The following is a 27,669-nucleotide window of genomic DNA, read 5'->3' on the forward strand; positions in this document are numbered from 1 at the left end:
AGAGCTGTGCTCAAGCAAACAAACCCTGCAGAAAGGCAGACATGGGATCAAGCTAACACAGCTATACAATCCCCGTCTGGAGCTGCCCTGCCGACACAGCCAGTGGGCTCCAGCCACCCACCAGACATGCCCAAAGGCACTGGAAGCAAGGACAGCCGTGTGACATTTTTGTTTGCACTGGCACAAGAAACAGTTCTGCTTTGCTGATGGCAGCTGAGGGCCCACCAAGGCTGCAGCAGCCCCTAACACCATCTGTTACTCCCTGCCTCCTCTGTTGCCTGTGTTTTCTGCATACCTCAGTGAGCCTATCATTGCTTTCCCTCCCACACTGCTGACCTTCATTTTTTCTTCATTTCTTGTTAATCAGCATTTACTCCAATTAGTTTGTGATATAACTTGTCAGGCATTATAGTCCAAACACATGAAAGATCAAAAGTAAATAAAGGAAATACTGACACTGGCAGTAGACCCAGCATTCTCTCCCAATACAAATACTCAGTGCCTGAAGACAAGTAGTGAACAAGTCATGACAGCACATGGGTATTATTTCTGTAAGTTAACAGTTTGTTTTTCTGCATCATAAAGTTGAATACAGTCCATCAACTTTTCTAGAACTCTTCATTTTTCTGTTGGAAGTTAAACAAGGTCCTAATTCACTTGCAAAAATTTATTCCCCATTTGGTGCCAAGTGGTAAAAGCAGTTAATTTATTACCAGCTCCAACAGAAGGCATTTAAAAACTGCTGCCTTTCAATTTGAATCACTCATGGGACTTTCAGACCTCTGGGCTCCCTCTTTTTGCTCTTTTGGAGACAGCTGTCAGGAAAGTCAACCTGTCCATCAGGTTTATGCATCAGCAAGACTATGATGGTCTATTCCTTTCTTTGTTGACCCATAGCAAATAATAAAAAATCTGTTTCAACTTCAAAAAAATTTGTCCTGTCTAATAAACAGAATCTAAGTGCTCTCTCTCCTTCCTGCGTGAGGCTGCTTGACAAGAGAAACTAAGACAGAATCATAAGTCATCTCCACGAGAAGGATGGCACTGGACAGAGACAATAGAGGAGGAAAGAAGACCAGAAGTTTAATTCCACATACAGCTATTCCTTCAGCAAGAACCATGGGATAAAGCAGTACACTTTGATATACCAGGAAGCAGAACCAGGGGCAAGAAGACTAATCATAGAATAATAGAACAGATTGAGTTGGAAGGGACCTTAAAGATCATTCTTCTACCATACCACTTTACTCAGAGCCACATAAAACCTGGCCTTAAAATTATAGAATAGAATAATCAAATCATTAAGGTTGAGAAAGACCTCCAAGATCATCAAGTCCAACCCTTGACCAAACACCACCATGCCAAATGAACCATAGCACTTAGTGTCATGTCCAGTCATTTCTTGAAGACTTCCAGGAATTGTGACTATTGCCCCCTTGGGCAGCCTGTTCCAAAGTTCCTCACATCCAGCTGGGTGTTGACTAGCACCCCCAGGCCCTTTTTCATTGGACAGCTTTCCAGATACTCTGCCCCCAGCCTGTAGTGCTGCATGGAGTTGTTGTGCCTTGAACACTTCCAAGGATGGAGTGTCAACAATTTCTCTGGGCAACCTGTTCCAGTGCATCATCACATTCACAGTGAAGAGTTTATTCCTAATATCCAATCTAAATCTACTCTCTCTCAGCTTAAAGCCATTAAGAGCAACTAAACCATGGAAAGAAAAAAAAAAACCAAAAAGAGGAAAACCTGAAGGCAAGGAGGATATAAGTTGTCTGAAGAAGGGTTTAGAGAAGAGCCCTTGCAAAGGGCAGCAACATACTGGCACCGCAACTGCAAAAAGAGAAGCAGATAACTGGCTCCTAGAAAATGCAAAACTTCATTTCTGAGAGAGCAGTCATGTTACAATAGTTTGCCAAAATCCTGCTTTGATGTTGGCTTTTACTGAAGGGACAAGGTAACTTCTCAGCCTGTGAGCTAACCGACCACAAGGACAGCGGTAGTGATGAAATTTTCTCTCAAATACTGACAATCTGAACAAAATGAAGGCATTTCACAATTAGTGAAGTTCAGTGAAATAAGAAAGACAGTTTTCTCTAATAATGCCATTTCTCAGACTTTCATGCTTAGCTGCCTCCCAGTCCCGTCAAAAAGCCTGTCATTTGATGCCACCTACAACAAACAGATTCTTGTTCATATGAACAGCCTTTTACCAACAGACTAACTTTCAGAAATGGCTGTATCAGAAACTCACTTGGTGCTTCCTATAGTTCAAGTATTTCTACTTGGTTTCCCTTGTTCCTTTGAAATATTTTCCTACTACTTTGTAAATTCTGTGTAAACAGCAGGTGCCGCAGCTGAAATGGCAAATATCAACGACACGGATTATTTCCTTCAGCGTTTATTTACTCTGCCTGTCCCTAAACAGAGTGTAAAATCTTGAAACAGTTTGTAAAGATGTTTTTCAATCATTTACTGCACCAGATGCCAGACAACCTAGCATCAGAGGAATTATACTGCTGCAGCAGCTGTCTATCTAGATACCAGTAAATGCCTCCTCTTGAAATATAGCTGAAATCTCAAAGTAAAAAACTAAAAAAAAATACTGTGACCACAGGGCTGTCCAAGTAAATGTAGCATCTACAAGTTCCATATCACAGACAATATTTACTGGTACCATCCTAACTGTAATATGCATCAGGTAAAAAAATCTTGTCCTTAATACTTTTCATTCCCATAATTTCCATTTTAAAACTGTAGAACATTGCAATAAAGTAAACATATATATTAGAGTTTGTTGTCAAAGTAGTGTGGTTTTACCCTGTGAACTGTTGATGCATTTAGTGTTAATAGAGAGTTGATACAACATGGGTTGGTATTGGCTTTGCTTGGCTGAAAAAAAATTATGCTAAAGATAGTGAACACTCTGTAAGTGGTGTTATTTCTAATTGTCTGCAATATTTTATTCTAGCATTCATTTAAATGTAGCTTATATGGTGCTGTGTTTTAAATTTGTGAACAAAGTGTGGAAAACGCAAGAATACTTACTGCTGATCAAGGCTGGTGTGGTGCTTGGGTGTTTTCTACTTCTCACATTGTCCTGCCAAGAGAGCAGGCTGGGAACACACATGGAACTGGTAGGGGACACAGCTGGGACTGCTCCTTGGATCAGTCCCCAACTGCTCCAAGGGATAGCCACCATATGGTGCCATAGTCAGCATATAAAGCTGAGGTAGGAAGGCGAAAAGGGGGGATGTTTGGAGCTACAGCATTTGCCTTCACAAGTTACTTTTGTTCATGATGAAGCCCAGCTTTCCTGGAGGTGGCAGAACACCTGCCTGCCCATGGGAAGTAGTGAATGAATTCCTTGTTTTGCTTTTCTTGTGCTTCACCTATCAAGCTGTCTTTATCTCAACCTATGATTTCTCAAACTTTTCCCCTACCAGTTCCCTCCCCCATATCAAACTGGGTGAAAGAGAGAGAGAGAGGCTGTGTGGAGCTAAGCTGCCCACCATAACATAAAAAGGTTCTGCAACAAAAAGCATGGATAAGAAGCTTTTCTTCTGAAAGTCAAACTTTATTAATGCATTTGGAAGATATGACTTGTCCAGATTCTGACAACAGCTTATTCCTACTGTTGAAGAGGTTTCCCCATCAGCCCTTTTGATAATCACACTTCTAACAGGTTTCACAGTCAAAAATGGTTATTCAGTTAGGATTCTCATTATTTCTATTAATTTGGTGATGATCCTCTTGCCACAACTTTACAGCCTTGAACATAATGCCATTCACTATATTGACTTACCTTGGAGATGGAATTTGAAAGTTCCATACGAAAACTCAGAGGCATTCTTATGACTCAAGATGCGTCTATGCTCATTTCTGCAATTCTTTTGTGCCTTGAAAGACTGAGTTCTTTGGTTTTTTAGAACAGATGAGGAAAACTGCCACACTGGCTATCTAGGGAACAGAAAATTGTGCATATCCAAAAACCACACAATTAAGACACTAGTGCATGGTCTTTTGAATTATGCATTTTTCACTGGACTAAAGGTAGGCTTACTTTCATGTAGTGAAAAATTGCTCATACTGGAGAGAAACTGAGAAGAGGGATGTCAATGATTTAATGACTTTAAAGTTTTCTTCTCTGGTGGATTTTAAAGGTAAAAGGCAATTCATGACCAGCTCTACATTCGGTCTGGTTAATTACTGGTTCCTGTCTTTTTGTCTATTGTTGTAGTTTCCTCCCTGTTTCAGTTCTGAGGTTTTCTGTTCACATGCATTTATTGGAGTGTCTCTTTGAGTATGATCGCAGAGATCAAATTCCCACATACAGACAGGATGCAGGTCTCCGCAGCGGAATTGTGCCAGTATGAAGTATGAGGGTTCATGTCAGGTTGGTTCTTTGTGTTGTGATGGGAGACCTATATCAAAGAACTATAGAATCGTTAAGGCTGAAAAGAACTCAAGATCATCAAGTCCAACCATTCACCCTGCACTGCCAAAGCCACCACTAAACCACGTCTCTAAGCACCATATCACCATAGGAAGAGAAAGAATCCCAAACTGGTCGGTCCAGTTTAAGGATTACGTGCTGAACTCCTGTGTGCATACGGGAGCGTGAGCGCACAAGAGGCATAGCTGCACATCTGAGTGCTTCAACTGTGCTGGATGTGCCCAGGTCCCAGAGACAAACTTTCCGTAAGCTTCAGGTCCCGAACCCACGCGAAACCGCAACTGCCGCGACCCCTGTCCGCCGGCTCCGGAGCCTGTTTTACCCACCCCCGCCCCTGGCACGGGCCCGCCCGCAGCCGCCCCCTCCCCGGAGGGGCCGCCCACCCCGCAAGAGGAGCCGCTGCGCCGCGCCCTCCCCCTGCACAGCGCCCGGCGCGGGGAGGCGGGCGGAGCGCGGCGCCCCGGCACCCGCATCCCTCGTCCCCATGCGGCGGCGGGCGGCGGGACGCTGCCGCCGCGGGAAGAGCTGCGCGCCCAGGCAGCCCGTCCGGCGGCGCGGGGCCGCCCGCATCGCCCGCCCGCCCGCTGGCCCACGGAGCTGCCGCAGCGCCCGGAGCGACCCGCTGGGCTCCCGCCGGGGCTGAGCGCTTGCGGCGTCCCGACTTTCGGCGGGACTTCTCGGGGCACCCGGAGAAGGGGAGCGCTCGGAGACAATAGCAGTCAATACAAACCAGCACCCGGCGGTGCCTGCCCGGCTGCCGCGCATCGCTTATGCTTGTTCGGGGGGAGCCAGCCGCGGCGGCGGATCCCGCAGGATGACGGGCGATGAGGAATCCTAAGTCGGCGTCGAGGCGGACCACCGCAGGCAGCGATGAGCCCCGGCGAGCCGGTGCCGGAGGGGAGACCGGGGTCCAGGTGACCGCCGGCTCCGCGCCGCCGGCCGGCCGCAGCGCCCCGGAGCATCGGGAGCGGCGGGCAGCGCCTGCTGAGAGCGCCTGGCCCGGCCGCAGGTAAGGAGCAGCGCACGGCCCCCGCTGCCGGAGCGCGGTCGGGTGCGGGTTGGGCTGGGTTCTGGGGTTGGGCTGGGTTCTGGGGTTCCCCTGAAGGACTGCGCGGGGAGGCGGGTGGGCTGTGCGGTTGCCTGGCCGGCGGCCGTCGGGCGTCCCGCAGGCGGTGCCACCGTGTGTCGGCGCCCTCCTTCTGCCCGAGCGCTCCCGTCGCCCGGTCCGGCGGGTACGTTCTTCGCTAATGGGAAGCATCTGTCCTCCGGTACGGCAGAAAGAAACACGGAGGCGAGGGGACTAGGGCTCCCCCGCAGCCCTCTCCACCACAGCCGCTGCTGGCACACGGCCCGCGCCGCGCAGCGCCGGCCGCCCCCGCCCGCCGGGAGCCGCCCACGCCCCGCCTCCCGGGGGCGGGGCCGCAGCCCATTGGCCGGCGTGCTGCGCGGGGCGGTGGAGGCAGCCAATGGCGGCGAGGCGGCCGAGAGCGCCCCCGTGCGGCAGGGCGGGGCGGCGCGGCCGGAGCAGATCCCGGCGAGTCCCGGGGGAGCGGCCCCGGCTGGGCACGGGCACAGCGCGGTAAGTCCCGCCGGCAGACCCTTCCCCAGGTCACAGGTCACTGCAGTCTCCTCTTCACCTCAATGAACATGTCCTGAAAGGGACCTCTCACAAAAGGAATCGAAATGGTAGGCTGTTTTCTAGAAGGAATTTTCATTAAGGACAATATAAGAAAAACAGCACCTGAAAAGTCTTAAACAAATTACAAGCTATTTGTCTTTTAAAGAATGCTAAACGTCTCATTAACTTGACCACGTATATTTGGGAAAACTTCATCCCAACAAGCCTCTCGTTTGAACTGTAATGGTTTGCACATGGTAATCTTAGGGGGAAAATGTGCATCTTGTTGCTTGCAGACCTAAGAAAATCTGACTGTTATACTACAAGCAAGTAACTAATGGAACTAATAATACCTGGTACAAGTGAATGCCTTTCTGTCATTGTTGTGGTGTTGTACAAAAGCAGGAATATTAAATTTCTGTTACTAATAGCAGCCTGTATTCTTGTATGGCTTTAATTTGAAAGGCTTTCAAATTCTTCTGTTGGTAGGAATATGAATAGGAATGTTTTAGTCATTCGTCCGGAGTTAGGGTGCTTAATCATTAATAAGACGTTGCATAAATGATTTGTTTTTCAGAAATTGCTAGTGCTCAAGGTCTTGAAACCTGGAAAACTTGTGTTTTCTTTTCTGAGCTTCTTTAAATGACTCTCCATGGTTCTAGCCATGCAGACTTCGACACGCATTTCCAAAAATCTGAACTTGGGTATTGGTAGACTTATTATAAACTTTTCCTCTGAGGTCTGTGCTTATGCTTTTAAACAAATGGTCTAATTTTGTAATTTCTGATCAGACATAATAACTGTTTGGTTTAGATTGCAATGTAAGAGTGTATCCAACATCACAGAGCAACCCATGGCAAAGGATGACAGAGTCTAGATCCTATGGCAAACTAATTCTTTCTTTCCCTTTATATCTCAATCATTTCCTACATCTATTATGAATGAGATTCATTGAGCCACATTTTACCCTACCAAAATTTAGTAGCCTGCTAAAAAATTAGGCAGCTAGGTGATATGAGTTTGCTAATTTGGTACCTAATGCAGCTCAATTGCACTATTTCTAGTTATCTGATGAGGTACAATAACTGATACTATTGATCTTCAAGTGATTATGGCTTGTTTTGTTTTTGTTTTTCTTTCATTGACTGTAGAGGGAACTCTGGCAATTTGCTTGAGCTAGATTTTTTCCTAGAAGTTTTCTAGTTTCATTGTGAGATGAGTACTATACTTGGTGTACAGAATAAGCCTATAAAATATTTTACCATGGGGAGATAGCATCACTTTTTTAGAATACGTATTTAGTAAAAGTGCATAATGGGGGAAAAATTGACATGAAGCAGAAAATTACATGGAATAAAGATAATGGCTTTCCAATTGAACGTGGCCTTGATTGTCTACAGACTTTCTAGACAATGCAGGTAACCGTTAGGTATATAAAGAGTTTAAAATATATAAAGAGTATATAAAAGTTTTTAAAAAACCATAATTTCTTTCTTTTCTTCCTCCCTGTCCCACAACAATGCAGGAGGAGCCAGGCGAGGGGAGGCGACAAGATGGGGGATTGGGTGGCGGCTGGAGCGCTCTCCGTGGTGCTGATGCTGGGACTGGGGCTGCCGCTGGGCGCCCTGGGCTGCCCCCAGCCCTGCGCCTGCTACCTCCCCACTGAGGTCCACTGCACCTTCCGCTCCCTGGCAGCCGTGCCGGCACGTATCCCCAAACACGTGGAAAGAATCAACTTTGGGTTCGTATGGCAGCTTGGAGCAAACAGTTTTATGTTCTTAGTGCAGAAACCTGGAGTGCTTTGTGCTCATGTGGCAAACCAGGATCTCTGTGTGTACTTCTTAAGCAGAATTGCAGGGATGGGTACTTACCTGTTGGTGCTGGATTTCAATCACTACGGCTTCTGGCATGGAGAACTTAGCTCAGCCTTTTTGTCTCAAACAAAAGTTACTGTTACCTTCAAATAAATATTTATATCATGGTATGAATTTCATATACATATGAAAAATGCAAATGTAGACTTAGGCCACCAAATGTAACTCTTCCAAATTGGCAAATAAAGCCTGATTTGCTTTTCCAAAGCAAAACTGATTTATTTTTCAAAGAGTAGATTTTTCTGTATTTCTTATCTAAGAAGAGTTTCAGGGCTCGAATGATGTAATTGTAAGGTCAATTCCTAGATCTTATGTATTTAGTTAATGTAGCAAATTACATGTTGTAACAGTAAGTGAAGCAGGATGTGACTCACTGCTTCTTGTACTGTTTGGGAGATAACCCATTTTTAATGTTTACTCTCCAAATCTCTATTTATTTATTGTTAAATGCTGCTTTGGCAACACTGCAGCCTGTCTAGTTTGCCAGGCTCCATAGCATCATGGTTTGGCCACAGGCCATTAACTTATTTCCATTCTATAAACTGAGTTACATGGAAAAATATACTGACAACTATTAGAACTTAAACGCCTATTTATTACTTTTACTCCTAATTTATGGCTAAAGTGCCGCAAAGTGAGTTAAAAGAAATCTTAATGTAAACATGAACTAAGTATGCTTGGACCTTGTAAGAGTCTTTCAGTAACTTCTGGCCTTTTGATGGTGCATTAAGGTCCCTCCAGTTTTTCCTGAAAGTTAGGTTATACTAATTTTACATTTGCTGTCTGTGACAGTCAGTGTATAAATTGTAACTGCATGTGTGATTTTTTTTTTTTCCCCAGGTTCAACAGTATACAGTCTGTATATGAAAACTCCTTTGCAGGACTTACAAAATTGGAATTGCTCATGATACATGGAAATGACATTCAGAATATTCCTAATGGTGCTTTGAAAGATCTTGTGTCTCTGCAGGTAATTCTTCGGTTTTCCTAAATTTCAAAACTTCCATGAATTACAGAAAACAAAAATAAGTGTTCTTTATAGTGCCATTGTAGGATTAACATAACATTTTCCCCCAAAATGCATTGGATATCTATTAACTATGCCTGTGTCTAACTTGATAATGCCAACTACCACTCAGTTTTATTCTACCTCTGACCAGCATATGATTTTTCAGTGGTGCAAAAGATTTGGAGGTGGGAGGAAAAAATTTGCTTGATTGCTATTCTAATTGGATAAAAAAAAATAATCTCTGTTTTTTGTTTTGTTTTTTGGTTGTTTTTGTTTTGGTTTTTTTTTTAATTTTTGTTTAGGTTTTTAAAATTAGTTACAACAAATTGAAAGCCATAACCAGCCAAACTCTCCAAGGACTTTCAAGCTTAATGAGGCTGCACATGGACCACAACAGAATTGAGTTTATTCATCCAAATGCTTTTAATGGTTTAACTTCTCTAAGACTTGTCCACCTAGAAGGAAATTTACTCCAGCAGCTTCACCCCAACACCTTTTCAACATTTATGGTCCTTGATTATTTCAAATTGTCAACAGTAAGACATCTCTACCTATCTGAAAATGCACTTAGGACCTTACCTGCAGAGATGTTTCAAGGCATGCCACTGCTGGAAAATCTTTACCTTCATGGAAATCCATGGGCCTGTGACTGCAGTTTGAAGTGGCTCCTTGAATGGAATGAAGTTTCTGGAGGTAGGAACATAAGCTACCAGTTTTTATTGAACTCATAACATTGATTTTTTTTTTTCCTGTTTTGTGTGTTGGTGGTTTTGTTACTTCCTGAGTGTTATTACCTACATGATGTCTGTGTGCAGTGTTAAATCCTGTTACTATTCAATAAATGGGTGTATTTAAAAAACACTGTAAAAAGAAAGCAGTTTTGTTTCATTAGATAAAAATATGTATTTAAGAGCAAAGAAATTAGCCATTACATTTGGGATGATGGAAGTGGTAGTGAGGTTTATAACTGTAAAGGGGTTATAACCTTGGGCTGCATTTGCTTGCACAGCAGTACACCTTTGGCTGAGGGCTGCCAATTGTCCTCAACCAGTGAAGCTACTGACTATATGCTCTCATGGAAGGTGGAAACATTGGATTTGAACTTGTTTGTCTAAGGAAGGCAAGAAATCAGGTTACCAAATTCCTGGTTAAGCCCACTCTAACTTTGAATCTATTAACATTAAGGCTGTAGTATGCGTTCTTCATGTCCATTCATGTTTCTTCATTGACCACAACTTCCTTTTATGATGGAGCAAATCTATTTGAAGTATTTTCAAGTACTTGCAATGTATCCATTTTCAACCATGTAATTTTTTCATAAAATAACTTGTCTATCTTCATTCAGACTTAGAGATCAGTATCCTAATGCCTAGGCTGGAACACTTCTGATTGTGTACAGAAGCAAAAGAAGAGTTTTATAATGCCTCTGTAATGTATCAGGAATACACTAAATGAGGAGGGATTTGAGTGTCAGTTTTCAGTTTGGGCATCTCAGTTCAGCAGAGGAACTGGTGTCACACCAGAGCTACTCCTAAAATATTAAGAGGGAGTTGGCATTTAGTTGTAACAGAAGATGTCTCAAATGAGTGACAAGGTTTGTACAATGATTTTGGAGTGCATATGGTGAATGATGGTGGGTCTTGTCATCTTAGAATATTTAATTAATTGCAATTTTGCACTTGACTGCAAGATGGTGCTTTTTAAGAATGTGCAATGCTTGAATGAGTAATATAAATCTTCCTGACTAAACAGGTACTTGAGTCATCTGACTTAAATACTGTATTTCACTAGTTTACATTTTAATATTCTTATATTCTGTTCTTGATCCAAAATGTGTGTGTGCCTGTGTAATGGGTATATGTAAATATATGTAAATATATTATATAAATATAAATATAATATAAAAATAAATATATAAATATGTAAAAATTAAATAACTTTAATATAAGTTATTAGATATTAGCTGAACATTCCTTTCTTAGTGCAGTGCTGGTTTGCTAGCACTGTTACCTCTTTATACTAAAACAGTAATGTTAAGTTACCTCTTCATACTAAAATAGTAATGATTTTTGGAAGGAGGAATAATTTATCCATGCCTTTTTCACATATGACAGATTTTGTATCTGTATATGACTGTAACATTAGCTTCTTTGGGAATTCTGTCCAGAAAGAGTTATTAAATTTTTTCTACATTTTTCTAAATTTTTTCGCCTACAAGTCGATTGTGGACTGGTTTTTCCTTATCTTTGAAAAACCGTTTGAATCTGCAAGTAGCAAACTGCAAATATATATATATATATGTATTCCATTTGTAAGACCTTTTTTAAAAAAACTGATTTTTCAGATTAGCAAAGCATATATTTTCTATTAAAATAATGGTATGAGGATTTGCTGTGCATTTCCCTTTCTCCTGACATTTTTCCTTATAACTCTCTATAATGTAATTATTGTTCATTCATTCAGAGATCCCTCATTCTTCAGGATGATACTTATTCCCAGAATAACTGTAATACATTTAATCTACTATATGCTTCCACAAATGAAATACCTAAGGTGACATTTAACGTTCAAGTGAGCAGAACAGTGTAATAAATATATGATTGTTACTTTGCAGACAACAAGTTTGCATTGACAGAAGATAGGAGTCAAGACTAGTTTTCCTGGTCTAGCTCTCCTCTCTTTTAAGTTTTTTGTATTATTACAAAGTTTACAGTTGTTTCAGAGGTCAGGGAAGAAGTGGCACTTTTTTTTTTTTTTTTTTTTTTTTCTCCTGCTGATTAATATCTTGCAAGTGCAAGAACTAATCAGCCCATTTTGGTAGCTACAGTAAAATGTTTTGTGCACTGCCAGTACTGTTCTTAATCAACAGAGAAGAAAAAAAGAGTTTCCTGGATTATTTAATGAGGAAGTCCAGCATTTCTCTGGTAAACTCTGTATTTCTGAAAGCTGAAAGGTCCCTCTCCTCTTCACATTAGATCCACAAGTTAGGCTGTCGCTGTACAAATGCAGACTTTTTGACACAGAGTAGCTTGTTGCTGATTTAAGTGTTGCCCTGCGCACTTCCGTTTGTAGGCATTTAATTCAGAGGCAGTGAATCTAAATTTCAGAGGGATGGAGCATTCAATCCTGCCATTAAGAGAAGATTCAGAAGAAATCCTTGTCAGATTGAGAATCAGATGCACATTCAGCTGTAAAACAAAGAGGTGACATTCTATAAGTCTTGCCTTATGTGTCATGTGACGTGATGCAATCTTCGTGAAGTTTATTTCATACTTCTGAGAGTTGTCTAGAACAGAGTTTTTCAGTTTATTTACCTATTGTTTTCCCTCTTATTTTCTTTTTTCAATTTTATTTTTTTCAGGTGTTTTAAAATGCAAAAAGGATAAAGCCTATGAAGGGGGACAGCTGTGTGCTAAGTGCAGCAGCCCAAAACAACTACAGAAAGAAGACATTCAGAACTTGAAAGATATTTCCTGTAGGAAGCCTGTCATTCAGTCCTCACTGAGGCAAAATAGCAGTACTCAAGATGAGGAAGATAGTGACAGTTATGAACTCCCTCTGGAAGAGCTTCGGTCCTCACCATGGAACATTGCTCTAAATATGACTGATGAGCATGGCAATATAATCCACCTGACCTGTGAAATCAAAAAACCAACAGATTCTACCAAAATTCAGTGGAATCAAATCCAGACTCAGGAGATAGATATAAATGCCACAATTGCACTGGATTTTGAATGTCCAATGAATCGAGAAAACTATGAAAAACTATGGAAGCTTATAGCTTACTACAGTGAAGTACCTGTCAAATTAGAGAGGGAACTTATGCTCAGAAAAGAGCCAAAAATAAGCTATCAGTACAGGCAAGGCTCAGATTATGATGCTCTTTACTACACAGGGGTAAAAGCTCAAATACAGGCTGAGCCTTCCTGGGTGATGCAGCCTCTTATAAACATACAATTAAACAGGCGCCAGAGTACAGGGAAAAAAGTGGTGCTATCTTTTTTTACTGTGTTTTCTCAGACAATTCATACCAAAACCACCAGGCAGCAGAGAAACTGGGTAATGATAGAGCAAAATCAGAGCACAAGGACAGCACAGAGTGTGGTGGAAGGGTCAGAGTGTCAGCTGAGTTGCAGTGTGAAAGCTTCTGAGAGCCCCTCTATTCAGTGGCTTTTTCCAGATGGAACTAAACTGCAGGCACCTTTTAATGAGAAAGACAGTAGGTTTTCCATTCTCAGTAGTGGCCAACTAATAATCAAAGCAGTGAGTTACACTGATGGAGGTGTGTACCACTGCATTGCCCAAGTGAGAGATGATGTGGATGTAATGGCTTACAGACTTTTTGTGCAGCCTGCAGCTATTCAGGTAGCTGATTCAGATGTAGTGAGAGTTGAAAAAAACGTTGGAGATCCAATAGCTTTGCCATGTTACGCAGTTGCCATCCCAGATCCACAGTTGAGCTGGATTCTTCCAAACAGTCAGGTACTCAATGATTTATCAAACTCTTCAAAAGGCTATATGCTGCCCAATGGTACTTTGCTTATTCCAAGGAGCCATGTCACTGATAGTGGCCATTATAGGTGTGTGGCTGTCAATCAGCAGGGATCAGATCAGTTTGTTGTAAGGGTCACAGTAAATAAAATGGTGTCTGACAGGTCATTTAAACGAATAAAACTAAAGAAGCGCCCAGGCTCAAAAGGTTTGTCAAAAACAACAGGGCGGGTCATAGATGATGAAGAGGGATCAGGGACAGGAGGGGTGGAGGAGTTCCCACGAAGAAAGAACCGCCTAAAAGACTGGGAAATACCTTTTAAACAAAAAAGTGAACAAGTGCCCGAGGCTCAAATTAAAAAGGGGAAGAAGGGCAGAAGGAAAATGAAAATCTGGAAGAGTACAGATGAAACCCAAGACAGCAATGTTGCAGAAGGCCGGAGAGTATTTGAATCTCGAAGGAGAATTAATGTGGCAAGCAAACAGATTAATCCACAGCATTGGGCTGACATTTTGGCAAAGGTCCGTGGGAAGAATCTTCCTAGAACAACAGCTACCGCCATCTCTGTAACAACTTCACTGCCATCAGTCATGCAAGAAACTACTCCCACTCCTTATCCCTTAGCCAGCCCTCCGCCCTCAGAGACAGGACCTGATGTGGTGGATTCCTCTGCTGATGCATTACCTGTGGGTGAAGATGAGCAATTCTCAGTCCCTGTTTCACAGAACACGGAAGTGTTTTCAGTCCAGCCTATATTAATAAGGTCAGAAACTGAACCCTTCTCCAACCACAGGGCTTTAGAAACACCTGCAAGTATAGACGCTGTAGAAATTGCTTTATCAGGTCCATATTTGACTTCTGTCTCTGCAACTCTGCAGCCACAAGGGGAACAGCATCTTGATGTCAGAACAGATGATTCGGTTGCCCTTACTGAGGAACCTCTAGCCAAACAAATTGTGACAAACTTCCCTAATGTTCAGACCAGTTTATTCACAGTGGAAACTGTAGATAAGACTGTATCTTCTATATCTGAAGAAAATTCTGCTTTTGCTGAGCTACCGCTTGATGTTACTCTCCTTGAGTCTCAGACTGTGGATCTTCATAGCACCTTGGAGACAAGCTTGAAGTTAAATGAAGTGGGCCCAATTAGTGTTGACACCATAACTTCGGCACCTTCTCAGTTTGATGGGATCATCCCAACAGATTCTGTAGGCACTACTACTGTTCCTTCTTCTACTTTTCCATTTGTTAGAGAAAAGAGCAATGATGGAGGATACCAGCACAAGAAAATATCCACAAGTCATACAAAAATGGCAGACTTAAGTAACAGTTTTCCAGCTGTCACACCCATCAGGGTTCCGAGCAAAGAAGAACCTGAAACTCACAGAAATGCGGTGACTCAAGAAAGCATGTTCAGCATTCATGCAGACAATTCTCAGACAGAGGAACATAGAAACCTGGCTATTCCAAAACAAGGTCCCATATTCATTTTGCATAGTGCTAATGCTCCTCATAAAACAGCAGAGGGGTTAGAAACATCTTCTTCCATCAGTAGATTGACCACAATGGCCCCCACAACAACTCCGTATAGAAAGACCATGCCTTCACTTATTACTCAGCATGGTAGAAAAAGGCCTTATGGGAGAAGGAGAAGGCCAAACAGAATCCGACAAAGACCAAAGCCTTTGCCCCGTGTTGTTTTAACCACAGAGGCAATGCCTATAATTACAAGAACACCTGAAATTGAAGCTGTTACCAAAACCTCTTTTGGAACTCTTGAAAGTCCTGATCTTAAAAATATCAAAATACAGGCTAGGAAAAAGGAGCGCATGGAACCTACTTCTTCATTAATCCCTGATTCAGGTGTCACAGAGAAATTTACTAAAATCAGAGATGTCATCACAACTTTCTCTTTTAGGCCCACTACTTCACCTGAAGCTAAAAGTGTGACACACCCTACTAGCCCTGAAACCTTTGAACTTCCAGTGACTGCACCCATCACAATTTTATCATCATATGCTGTACATGATGTGCTTCCCACAAAAGAGCCAAGTGTACCTCTGAAACCAGAGCAAAGTGAAGTGCCAGCAATCCACTCATTCGACAATGTCTCTGTGGAGAAGGACATGAAAGCAGATTCTAAAACTGTGGATCATAAGGCAGAACAATCAAGGACAGCAACTTCTCCTGCATATAGGAACAGCTCAATACTGTCAACAAAACCAAAATCTCAAGAGCCTAACCTATTTGACTTAGAAGTCATGGTTAATGAAACAACTGCTGGAACATTCCAGCTGGTGTATCCCACTGTGAGTGACTTAAGTATTCCTGTTGGCACAGTAGAAGTTTTCAAGGACCTTTCAGTTTCAAAGGAGCCATGGAAGCCTACAGTATCTGTAGAAACACCAGCAAAAGCTGAGCCACCTCAGCAGTATGAGATATTTACTTTACCCTCCTCTTTCAGCACTGCAGAAACTCAAACTTTTCCAGTTAGAGAGACAAAGAAATCTGTTACTCTCCAGGCTGGGACAGAGCCGTCTTCCTTGGATAGAAAGGAATCTATGTTACATGTGTTTCCTCATTCACAGACAACTGAAAAGCCTCCTATTATATCCACTGCTTTTATTCCATTTATAAAACTTGTCAGTCTTCCCCCTTCCATTTCAAGCACTTCACATCCTTCTCTTCGTTATACCACCAAGGAGAGCAATACCTTCAATCAAGAAGGGCTGCCAGAAGCAAAACACATTGGAGCAGGTGGTGACAAAATAGTGATGACCTCAAACCAGAATGTTCACCCTACTCCTTCCTCTAATCAAAACAGGATTAGCATACAGTCAAAAGAGAAGCAATTCAAGGAGTTGTATAGTAGCAAATCAAACAACAGTTTACTGCTTAATCCAAATCCTCCCCATCCACCTGCTGGAATGATACCAAGCATAAACCAAAGACCACCTGTTGTGCCTCCAAAACACATTCCAGTAAGAGGCACAGTGAAGCTTCCTGTAACACAGGGCCCGCTTCGCTATTTTATAACACATCAGCCTCTTCACTACACAAACAAACCAGAGATAACAGCATATGCAGCACATACCATCCAGGACAGAAAAACTTTTGCTTCCCAGAGAGAAACAGCTACCCCAACACAAGCCTCTCCATTTCACAAAACAAAGCCATTAATTGAAAGCAAGTTCAGTAATCAGGGTCAGAACAGATACAATTCAAGATATTTCGGAAATAACCATGTTCCAGATAACAGAGGCACAGCAGGGAGACTACCAAGTCAAGGGATCCCCTATTACCCCAGTTCCAGAATACCATTCCTTTTCAACAGAACAAGGATATTCCCTCACCTAAATATGCATCCTAAACCAAATATTCCTAGTCAACTAGTGCCAAAAGACACAAATGAGAGGAAGGTTGCTCAGGTCTTACCTACTGGGATTACAGTGCAGAAAGCCACAGCTATTCCAGTGCCTCCAATGCCACGTACCATGACGACTGCATCACCACCACCAGTGATTTTAAAGATCACCCCTCCAGCCTTTCTCTCTCAGCGCACAAAACCACAAATAACCACTACAGTTCATCCTTTTAAAAGTGTCCATCATCATCATCAAAAATTTCCATCGGTTCCTTATATGGGAGGCATTATGCCACACAATTCAACTGCAATTCAGCCTTCCACTAATTTTAGGGTACATGGAGGAAGACCTAAAATTATCACAAAAGCATCTCAGAGCATCTCCATCCTTGCTGAAACAGATGCTTCTATCCCTTGTGATGCAGCTGGGGAACCCAAGCCTTTTATTACTTGGACTAAAGTCTCTACAGGTAAGACGGAGAAAAATGTGCTCTTCCATGGTTTGTAGGGGTATTGCACAGAAATGCAACATGATCACAGGAGTAGTTCAAAATGCTGAAAAATACTTCCTGTAATGTATAATCATTGTAGAGAAAATGATTAATTGCAACTAATCATTACAAGTAATAATAGATTTGCAGTGTTTCTTTTAATAAAATAAAACCTCTGTTATTTAATGAGTTCATTTTTGAAGGGTAATTTTTTGGCTGTGAAAAGCAGACAACTCTGCTTATTCTCAGCAGTTAGAATTTATTATGGCAACACTTGCGAGTTTCAGTATGTTAATGGGTTTGTTAATGTTGCTACCTTAAATATTGGGGTGTGTGTGTCATCTCCATATGCAAAGGGAACAGAAAAGTTACATAAAGATTTAAGAGGGATCCTAAAACATAAGGCCTTCAAAAATTTCCACACTGTCCATGTTTGCAAGTTAGTGGTTAGTTCTGCAATAGAAACAAAGACTAATTTGAGTTATGGAGAGTGTCAGAAGATGCAGGCCCTCTGAAGTTGTGATTGGTGCTGAGTAAACCTAAAACGTCACTAAGACTTCTTTATTTCAATAATGTACATTTTAAACCCTTTGACTTTCTCTTTCTTTGTTTCTTTCCTTTCACCTTCACAGGAGCTCTAATGACAGCCAACAGCAAGTTACAAAGGTTTGAGGTCTGGAAAAATGGTACTCTCCTTATCCGAAATGCTCAGCTTCAGGATCGTGGGCAATACTTATGCACAGCTCAGAACCTGCACGGCATAGATAAAATGATTGTTGTGCTCACAGTTTTAGCCCACCAGCCCAAAATTTTACTTTCCCGCTATCGAGATGTCACAGTCTACTTTGGAGAGACCATAGCAATGGAGTGTCAGGCTAGCGGGACTCCAAGCCCACTAATTTCATGGATTTTCCCAGATAGGAAGATTTTGCAGACAGTCACAGCCACAGAAAGCAGGATAATGCTTCATGAAAATCGAACCTTGTCTATCAAGCAAGCGACTTTTTCAGACCGAGGAGTTTACAAATGCGTAGCAAGCAATGCTGCAGGAGCTGACAGCGTTGCAGTGAGGCTTCACATTGCAGCTTTACCCCCCATCATCCAGCAGGATAAGCAAGAGAACATTTCCTTGCCCCTTGGTAGCAGTATTAACATCCACTGCACTGCCAAGGCAGCACCTTCTCCCAACATCCGCTGGGTGGTCTTTGATGGCACGCAGATCCGACCTTCTCAGTTTGTCAATGGGAATTTATTTGTTTTTCCCAATGGGACTCTTTACATTCGCAACGTCTCCCCCAAGGACAGTGGGACCTATGAGTGCATTGCTGCTAACATGGTGGGAGCTGCCAGGAGAACAGTACAACTCCATGTGAAAAAGCACGCATCGAATGCTAAAATCACTGGGAGCTCTCCTCAGAGAACAGATGTAACATACGGTGGCATCCTGCATTTGGACTGTAGTGCTTCTGGTGACCCTTGGCCTCGGATATTGTGGAGGTTGCCTTCCAAAAGGATGATTGATTCCCTTCACAGGTAAATTACTATTTGGGGTGTCACAGGTAAGTTGAAGTTTAGATGAACTTAGAGAAAAGCCCACTCAAGTACAAGTTTCATTCCTGACTTCTGCGGGTTTTGAATGATCCACCCAATCCTTAAGAAAGAATTTGAGATTATATCAAAAGATAGTCAAGTTATATCTTAGCATAATTTTCTTGGTAGCAGTATTACTCCTGAAAAGCTAGCTTCAAGTTTTTAGAATAAGCTGCCACTGTTTGTCTTTTATAACCACTTGTAAACTTATTAAAATGTCTAGATACACAGCTTGTGTACTGCTTGTTCCAATGTGCTTAGTCAGAATAATGTTGCAGAGGTGCCTGTTTTTCCCCAGGAGAAATTGATCATTGAATTTTATCTCTTAGGCAAATCATTACACAAAGTAAATACAGGGCAAATAATTCAACTTGTAATTACTTAAATGAACATAATCATTTTAACGTCTTGCATAACAAATGTTACCCCACAATAAGGTCTGTGTAAACCTGGTTGCATATAAATGCCTAAAACAATACATTCTACAATATGTGCAATATCAATTAAAATACCACTTCTACAAACCTACAATGACTGTCCTAACACTTGTCTGAAAACAAATTTCTGTGCTATAAATTATTCATAGCTCACCTTTGAGCACAATAAACAGACTATAAACAGTGTGTATAAACACAGTGTAATTAAAATGCATAATTTGGAACGACTTTCTTCAAAGCTGAACATAGTCATAATTTTTTATATTGACAAAAATTATATTTAGGTAACCTGTAGATAGCACAAAATCCAGATTGCATTTTATGCCTCATAGAGGTAGCAAAAAAGTACTGCGTTTCTTTTTTGTTTTCCCTCATGATCTTTATTTGAGCTGCTTTTCAAATACTGGAGATCTTCTTTGGGGAGAAAACTGTGGCTGCTGAGGAAGTTGGTTTTGACCTGAATACACCAATTCTATAGTGAAGTGGAAAGGACTTTTTTTAGCATACTGGAAATTTTTTTTCCCTTATTTCAAAGCTTAGCAACATTTTGCTTCATTGTGACTCTTCTAAAGGTTTAATCTTTATATCCAAGGGCAGAGGAAGTTCCTCATTTTTATTAGCTTTTGACTGAAGACTCAGGTACCAGACTCCATTATGGTCCATACAGCCTCATGTGGATTATATCATTCAGAGGTCTCATATTTCAGTGTCACAGAATAATGCACATGTAGTCAGAAGAGTTAAAACCACCATAATTTGGTATTTAGTGGATGTTTAATGGTCAAAAACATCATTAAAGTCATTAAACACAACAGAATTACTTAGTTACAAGTGAGTAGAATTATTTTTTTTCCATTTGCCTTTTGGTGGTGAATATCCTAGAAATTTCTGACCATCTAATTATTTAACAAAAGCAATTTTCCTCTCCTACTTTTTTTTTTTTTTAATACTGTTGAGTTGTTAATCCCCCACAGATTTACCCAAAATGTGATTTTGTAGCTTATGTTCTTTTTTCTTTCCTTACAGCACTTTGGAGACTAGAATCAAAGTATTCAGCAATGGGACTTTGGTTGTTCATTCAGTTACAGACAAAGATGCAGGAGACTATTTGTGTGTGGCCCGCAATAAGATAGGGGATGACTACGTGGTCCTCAAAGTGAATGTGATGATGAAACCAGCAAAAATTGAACATAAGAATGACAATAACCACAAGGTCAAGTATGGAGGGGACCTGAAAGTCGACTGTGTAGCCACAGGTCTGCCAAATCCAGAGATCTCCTGGGGTCTTCCAGATGGCAGCATGATCAATACCTTCATGCAGTCAGATGACAGCGGCAGCCGGACAAAGCGGTACGTGGTCTTTGATAACGGAACCCTGTATTTCAATGATGTTGGACTGAGAGAGGAAGGGGACTACACCTGCTATGCTGAAAACCAGATTGGGAAGGATGAAATGAAAGTGCGGGTCAAAGTGGTGGCAGAGCCTGCAACCATCAGGAACAAAACATATATCACTATTAATGTACCTTATGGTGATGTTGTCACAGTAGCATGTGAAGCCAAAGGAGAGCCCACTCCCAAAGTGACCTGGCTTTCCCCAACCAACAGACCTATTCCTGCACTGTCGGACAAATACCAGATATACAGAGATGGCACCCTTCTCATCCAAAAGGCCCAAAGGTCTGACAGTGGTAACTATACCTGTGTAGCACGGAACAGTGCTGGAGAAGATCGGAAGATCGTTTGGATCCATGTTGATGTTCAGCCTCCCAGAATCAATGGTCACCTCAGTGCAATAACATCTGTGAGGGAGACAGCCATCAGAGACAGCCGGAAACTTATTGACTGCAAAGCTGAGGGCATCCCTGCTCCGCGTGTCTTATGGGCTTTTCCAGAAGGAGTAATCTTACCGGCTCCCTACTATGGGAACAGGATCACTGTGCATCGCAATGGTACGCTGGACATCAGAGGGGTGAGGCAGACAGATGCTGTGCAGCTCGTGTGCATTGGGCGGAATGAAGGCGGGGAAGCGAGACTGCTTGTGCAGCTCCTCATCACAGACCATTTGGAGAAACCCTCCTTCAGAGACCCTGTCAGTGAAAGGATCACTGCTATTGCTGGGCACAGCATCAATCTGAACTGCTCAGTCCAGGGCAACCCCAAACCCAGCACAAGCTGGATCCTTCCCAATGGCTCTGAGGTGCTGAGTGGCAGTCGCCTGCACAGATTTTACCATAAGAGGGACGGGATCTTACACATCAGCAGCTTATCTGCCGGGGATGCTGGGACCTACCGCTGTACAGCCAGAAACCCGGGAGGTTATGTGGAACGAGTAGTCTTCCTGAAGGTGGGACTCAGGCCAGAAATTAGCAACCAGTACAACAACCTGGTGAGCATCATCAATGGAGAAACTCTGCAGCTTCATTGCATCACCCAGGCAAACCACCGGGCGCAGATCTCCTGGACACTGCCCAATGGAATGGTTATGGATGTCCCCCAGGCTGTGGGTCGCTTTTCCCTGATGGAGAATGGCTCATTGACAGTGCGTGAGGCTTCTGTGTTTGACAGGGGAACTTACCTGTGCAAAGTGTCCACAGAGTATGGCACTTCTGTTATGACTGTGCCTGTCATTGTGATTGCCTATCCTCCTCGGATCACCAGTGAGCCAGCACCTGTCATTTATGCCAGACCTGGAAATTCAGTTAAACTCAACTGCATGGCCATTGGGATTCCTAAAGCTGAAATAACATGGGAGCTTCCAGATAAATCACATCTGACAACAGGAGCTCAATCCCGTCTGTATGGAAACAAATTCCTCCATCCTCAGGGGTCATTAGTCATCCAGCAGTCCACTCAAAGGGATGCAGGCTTCTATAAATGCACTGCTAAAAACATACTAGGCAGTGATTCCAAAACTACCTACATACATATATTCTAGCATTGAAACAAGTGCCTTTGACTGGATACTGGTGTTCAAGTCACTGCCAAATGAGTGCAATGAGGAAAGTACTGCTTGCAACGATGGCTAAGGAGAGAAAAAAAAAGGAATTAATCTGCCTTTCTTTTGTACTCAATATGGTAATAAGTCTGGAACTGAGAAGACTAATACATTGAAAAAGGTCTTCAAATTGTTAAGACAGTGTAATGTGGTTTTTCATGCTATCCAATAGCATCTGAGACCTAAAGTACTCCATTGTCAATAGTCCAAAGCTGTTTCTTGTTCTAACAAGCACCTTAAAAGTACCAAAGAAGTATTAACTGTTAACAAGTGAGCTGCAGTGATTGAAGTACTTCAGTAAAACATAATTTTCTTTATACCCTGCAGCACCTTTACATAATCTAGGCTTATAGAATATGATTATTAACCTTTCTGTTCCTGCTTCTATCAGCTCTTCAAAATCAAAGACTGAATTAGCAAATAAGAATGATCTATTTTAATAAAAATACATGCAGAGATTAGCTACCTTAACATATGAACATACATTTGCCAGCTACTAAGAATGCTCTGGTCAATTAATTCACTATATATTTTATATATATTTTTTAATCTGACTATGAGACTAGAAAGAGTAACAATGACCTTGGTCTCATTTTATAAATTATTGGTCTTTACAAGACTCTGATACATTACAGTGTTTTATAATATTAAGGTCAATATTCTGTACATTTTATAATAAAAAAATATTTTCCAAAGAATGTATTCACTGGTTGTTTTTGTTGTTTGTTTTCTTTAAATAAGGAACTCCAAACAGTGGGACTATGGAATTAGGTCAAAAAACCCGAAGTAATGTAGTGTTATATGTACTTGTATTTGACCCATTTTTACCTGATCCATTTATAGATGGTTTAGGGGAGACAAATTAGTATAATTGTTTTATCTTTTTAAAAGTGATTTATTAATAGAAATTTTTGTATATTTCAGCAAATATTTACAATGTCAATACTTTTTCTGCAGTCAAGGACTGTTTACTGGATAATGTGCATAATTTTATGAAGGTTTATCTCTTGTGCTACAAGGTACTGAATATGCCCATGTTTCAGCAAACTAAAACAATCAGAATTTTGCAAATGTTATCTTACCTTTAAACATATGGATTCTCTCAGATATTCTCGAATTCTTAAAGTTCTTCTTGTTCATAAAACTTATGCTCATGTTTTAGAATATGGTTAGGATAAAAGCTTTATTTTTATTTTCTCTGTTGATCAAAACATGTCAGTAATGTAAAGTATTTTGCTAATATTTACATTTTGCAAAAGCTGAAAGCAAAGATTTTCTCCCCCCACGAGTTTATCCAATTTAGAAAATAGTAAGCTGTTGCAAAATGTATACTTATCATAATGATAAACAGAACTGAGCTACTTAAAGGTATGTGATTAGAACAGGAATATAGAATTAAATGAGAAGGGCATTGCTAAAGATACATGGGGTAAAATTTATAGAATACTTTATAAAACTTATTTTTCAAAAATTCAGTGCAAGCTAAAAATCTGTGGTTTGTACCAAACTTTATTAAAAGTTGTGGATATGTTGCCTAATTAAATAGCATTTGATTATGTCTTAGTTTTGGGGTTTTTTTATGGTTTAAACCCTTGGGCCCTAAATCACTAAGCCATGCTCAAGGGGAAGCATGTCCCTAAATACCTGTCAGGGATGTAACTGCTTCTGAGAGTTGTTAATGAAGAAAGAAAAGAGACATTTAAGATTTTTAACTGGATTGCCCATGTGGTACTTTCTTATCTGGCTGTTTTCCTTGAAAATATCAGATACATCTTTAGATCTTTTATTTTTATAGTGTTTTTCCAATTTGGAAAACAGTCATACATTATTTAATAATAATAATAAATCTTGTAAAAGAGTCTGAAGTCAGAATTTGGCATTGTAGTAGGAGTCAAGCACTTTTAATCATTTGACCAGCCTTCACTTAACAGTTATGTAAATTTAGAGGTATTCTTGGGTGCTGAATTACTTCTGTATATTTCTATTAAGTAGATTTCTTTTTATGTTAAGGGAAGAAAATAGAATCTGAACTCAAATTCAAACATTTGATCTTTTAGGATCAAACAAAGCATCTGATCATGTTTTATTCTTCAATCCAGAATTTTCACAGCTGCCAATGGAAGTTTTGGAGGCTAAGAAATTGAAGATTTGACTCTAGACGTTTCTTAAGTCAAAAAAATTTTGCATGCTTGCAAAATTCCTTCAGAAGTGGACTTAACATTTTTTTCATGTGTTATAATTTCCATTATGGTTGCCTTTACCCCTTTTATGAAAATATACTCCCAATGAGAGACCTATAAAATATAATTTTCTTTCAAAAGAAATGCAAGTACAACTTAAAAACATCAAATGAATGCTCAAGCAGTGTTTGGCCATATGTCGTGTCTGTCATACCCCGTCTCTGCTGATACACCAGTTGTCCAGGATATCTATTTTGAGTCCCTTTTGTAGAAATAAAGACATTCACAGGGAAACTTAAGTCTATTCTAGGACTTACATCCTTGGGCGTGAATCTGCGTGCCACTCCATATGCTAAATCATCCATCAAATGAAGGCAGTTGTAGGACGCTGAATTTAAATTATAATTTCTTCCTTTATTTCTAGGTAATTGTCTGCACAAGTTGTGTTAAATAAGTTAATGACAAATTCACATTACTTTCGAGGATGCAACATTTCATTAATATATTTTTTCTTCAGAAGTCTTCATTCATTTTTCAGACCAGGCAAGACTCATGCATTTAAAGGCAATGTAGTTTGTTCTTTTCTGATTTGGGGAATGCTGGGAAATTAGGTGCTTGTTCATAGTTTGAGAAGGTTTCTAAGTTTTCACTTGATAGTAAAAGCAGGTTCTGGATCGTTTCCGTGGAAAGGAAAACCATTCCTTGCTTTTGCTTTGTAAATGGAGAATAAAGATTTGTTTATCTTCTATTTGGAGAACCAGAATAACTAGATGTCTTATTTATTACAACTGTGCAGATTGAAAATTACTGCAGTTGTAGATACATTTTTTGCAATGGCCTTCACAAAAAGAGGTTCACTGTGACCATATTCAGAACACAACTAGCAACTAGTAACAAAATGGATGTAGGCATATAGACCAGAAAAGCAATAAACAGGGAATTTAACGGGGTATTCATGTCTAGATCTGATAAAATTCCTAGAACATTATTGAGTTCATTTGCATGTTTTAGTGATTATGTTCAAAAGCTCGTGAAGTCCAATTGTGGAAGAAGAATGATAGAAAATACCAAAGCAGCAGTTGAGAAAGCATGGACCAGAAAACTCTGGTATTAAGAGAGGTACTTAAACTCATTACTAAACAATCAATTTAAGAGCATCTGTAGAATGACAATGGTAGGAAGCAGCTGCTCTGCATGTTTCTGTAATAAATCATGTAACAACAATCTAGTTAGCTTCTCGCACAAGTATTTAGTCCAGAGTATGGGGAAGAGAGGATTGATACAGTATATCTTACTTTAGCAGATTTTTTGACACAGCCATAAATGATGTCCTCATGTACGAACTAAAGAAATGTGATTTATAAAGTGGGAAGATAGATGTTACAGACAAGTCATGAGTAATTGCTTCTCAGTTAGGAGAACATGCCAACTGAAGCCAGCTTAGCTCTGGGCCCTTCCCACATTCATTAATGGCTATCAGGTATAGAGAAGACGTTTCAAAAATATGTCAATATTACGAAATTTAAAAATATTAAATTACATAGGACCAAATTGCAATTCTGAGTGATCTTTCTAGATTGGTGAAATGATTGAAAATGAAAAATAATGACTCCCCCCACACCAATAAATAAAAATGTGAGAATTGTATTCAAAAAGAAAACAATGAATACACATACAGTAAGCAGTGAAGAAGGTGTAGAAGTTGAACAAGCTGACGAGATAACATTCCAAACAAAACCTTATCACTTTTAAATCTCTTCAAGAGGGCTGTGTGAATGAACATAACCAACATACTCTTTCTGCAGTCAAATACAAATAAATTGGAAAGAATCCAGGGAAGTGATTTAGAAAAGATAACCTATAGTGCTGAGTGAAATAAGACGAGTTTGTTCTGCATAAGAAAAATAAGGCCAAATATTAAGTGCAACAGTTAAGACAATGTGTAGTCTTTATAGAAACAGTGATGTGTTGTTTTTCAGGCTCTCTGAGGTTAGTATGAGAAACTTTGAGCCAGCTCTGGGCTAGGTACTAAGAAAACTTTCTAACTGTATTATGTTTCTGTATTATTAACTATTTATTTTCTTGAGAAAATTTTGAAATTCCCATATTTTGAGACAGTTAAATAAAGTATAATCTGATAACTGAAATAGGTAATCAACATCCTTGTCCAAGAAACTCAGAAATCTTGTGTTTCTTTATATTTACTGGGGGGTTTATTACATTCATTTGGGGTTTCATTGCATTCCTATCTTTCCTATGTTTTCCTATTAATTAGATGTATTTGTAAAAGAAAGATTTGTTTGCTAGCTTTTGTCTAGGCTTGTGATTTTTGTCTGTGTAATCTGCATGATAATCTATGGGGTTGTTAGCCATTTAGTACATAACAGATATGGGAACATAATAGGTCCACTGTGACCACATCTTTATGGTGGAAATCTCGTGGAGAGAGATTTCTACATTTTTTGTGGAGAGATTTCTAGAAGCAGCTATGTGATAGGATCTTTTTCTCATTCAAATACTTTGGTTTACAAAGGCGTCTGACACCACAGCATTCACAGGGTTGCCCAGAACAGAAATAAGGACCTGCAAGGACTTTATGTATTTCTTTTACCTAGCCTGGGTTTTATTTATCTGCACATTTGCAGAAATGCATTTGCAATCTTTCAATGCAGCCAGTTACCATGAAAATACCCTTAAAGCTGTATAAGCATATGTGTAGCTTTTAATATAATTTCCTTTTATTGTTTGCAAATTGACCCCAGCGGGTTTTGAATGATAAAAGGCAGTGTAAATCCTCACAGAGAACCCATTAATCATCCCTCAATCATGTTTCCTGAAAAAGATGGTAAGATAGAAGCCACTGCACACAGTGGGGAAGCACATGAAGTAGATTGTGGAGGATTATCATCCTACAGAAGAAATGGTTTGTTAGAGCTGTTGCAATTTCTTGGTGTATAAAGTTAAGAATTTATTTGTTTGCCCCAAAGGTGTGTATAATTTTTGCAGCTATTTCTGTTGGCCTAAGAAAAGATACAGTTTTTTCCTGAAAACGTTTTCTTGCTGGTTCAGTCCAGTAACACCAGTACAGAACAGTTAGTTAACAGAAATTATAGTAGCTTTTGTAATTATCTGAGTTAGAATCTCACCTGCCATAAACCAGTTG

At 40.6% G+C, this 27,669-nt stretch overlaps 1 protein-coding gene across 1 annotated transcript; it reads left to right on the forward strand.

Annotated features, from left to right (window-relative positions):
• The first annotated feature begins 5,051 nt into the window (after positions 1 to 5,051).
• On the forward strand, positions 5,052 to 24,018 carry MXRA5 (matrix remodeling associated 5). The gene is made up of 7 exons (XM_058859384.1): positions 5,052 to 5,462; positions 7,597 to 7,812; positions 8,786 to 8,915; positions 9,257 to 9,647; positions 12,316 to 17,280; positions 17,934 to 18,834; positions 20,355 to 24,018. Exons 1-7 carry the CDS (start codon positions 5,278 to 5,280, stop codon positions 22,264 to 22,266), a joined length of 8,700 nt encoding a protein of 2,899 aa, XP_058715367.1. The 5' UTR covers positions 5,052 to 5,277; the 3' UTR covers positions 22,267 to 24,018.
• The last annotated feature ends 3,651 nt before the right edge of the window (positions 24,019 to 27,669 follow it).

The sequence above is a fragment of the Poecile atricapillus genome, chromosome 1 (assembly GCF_030490865.1).
Source record: "Poecile atricapillus isolate bPoeAtr1 chromosome 1, bPoeAtr1.hap1, whole genome shotgun sequence".
Taxonomy (NCBI): Eukaryota; Metazoa; Chordata; class Aves; order Passeriformes; family Paridae; genus Poecile; species Poecile atricapillus.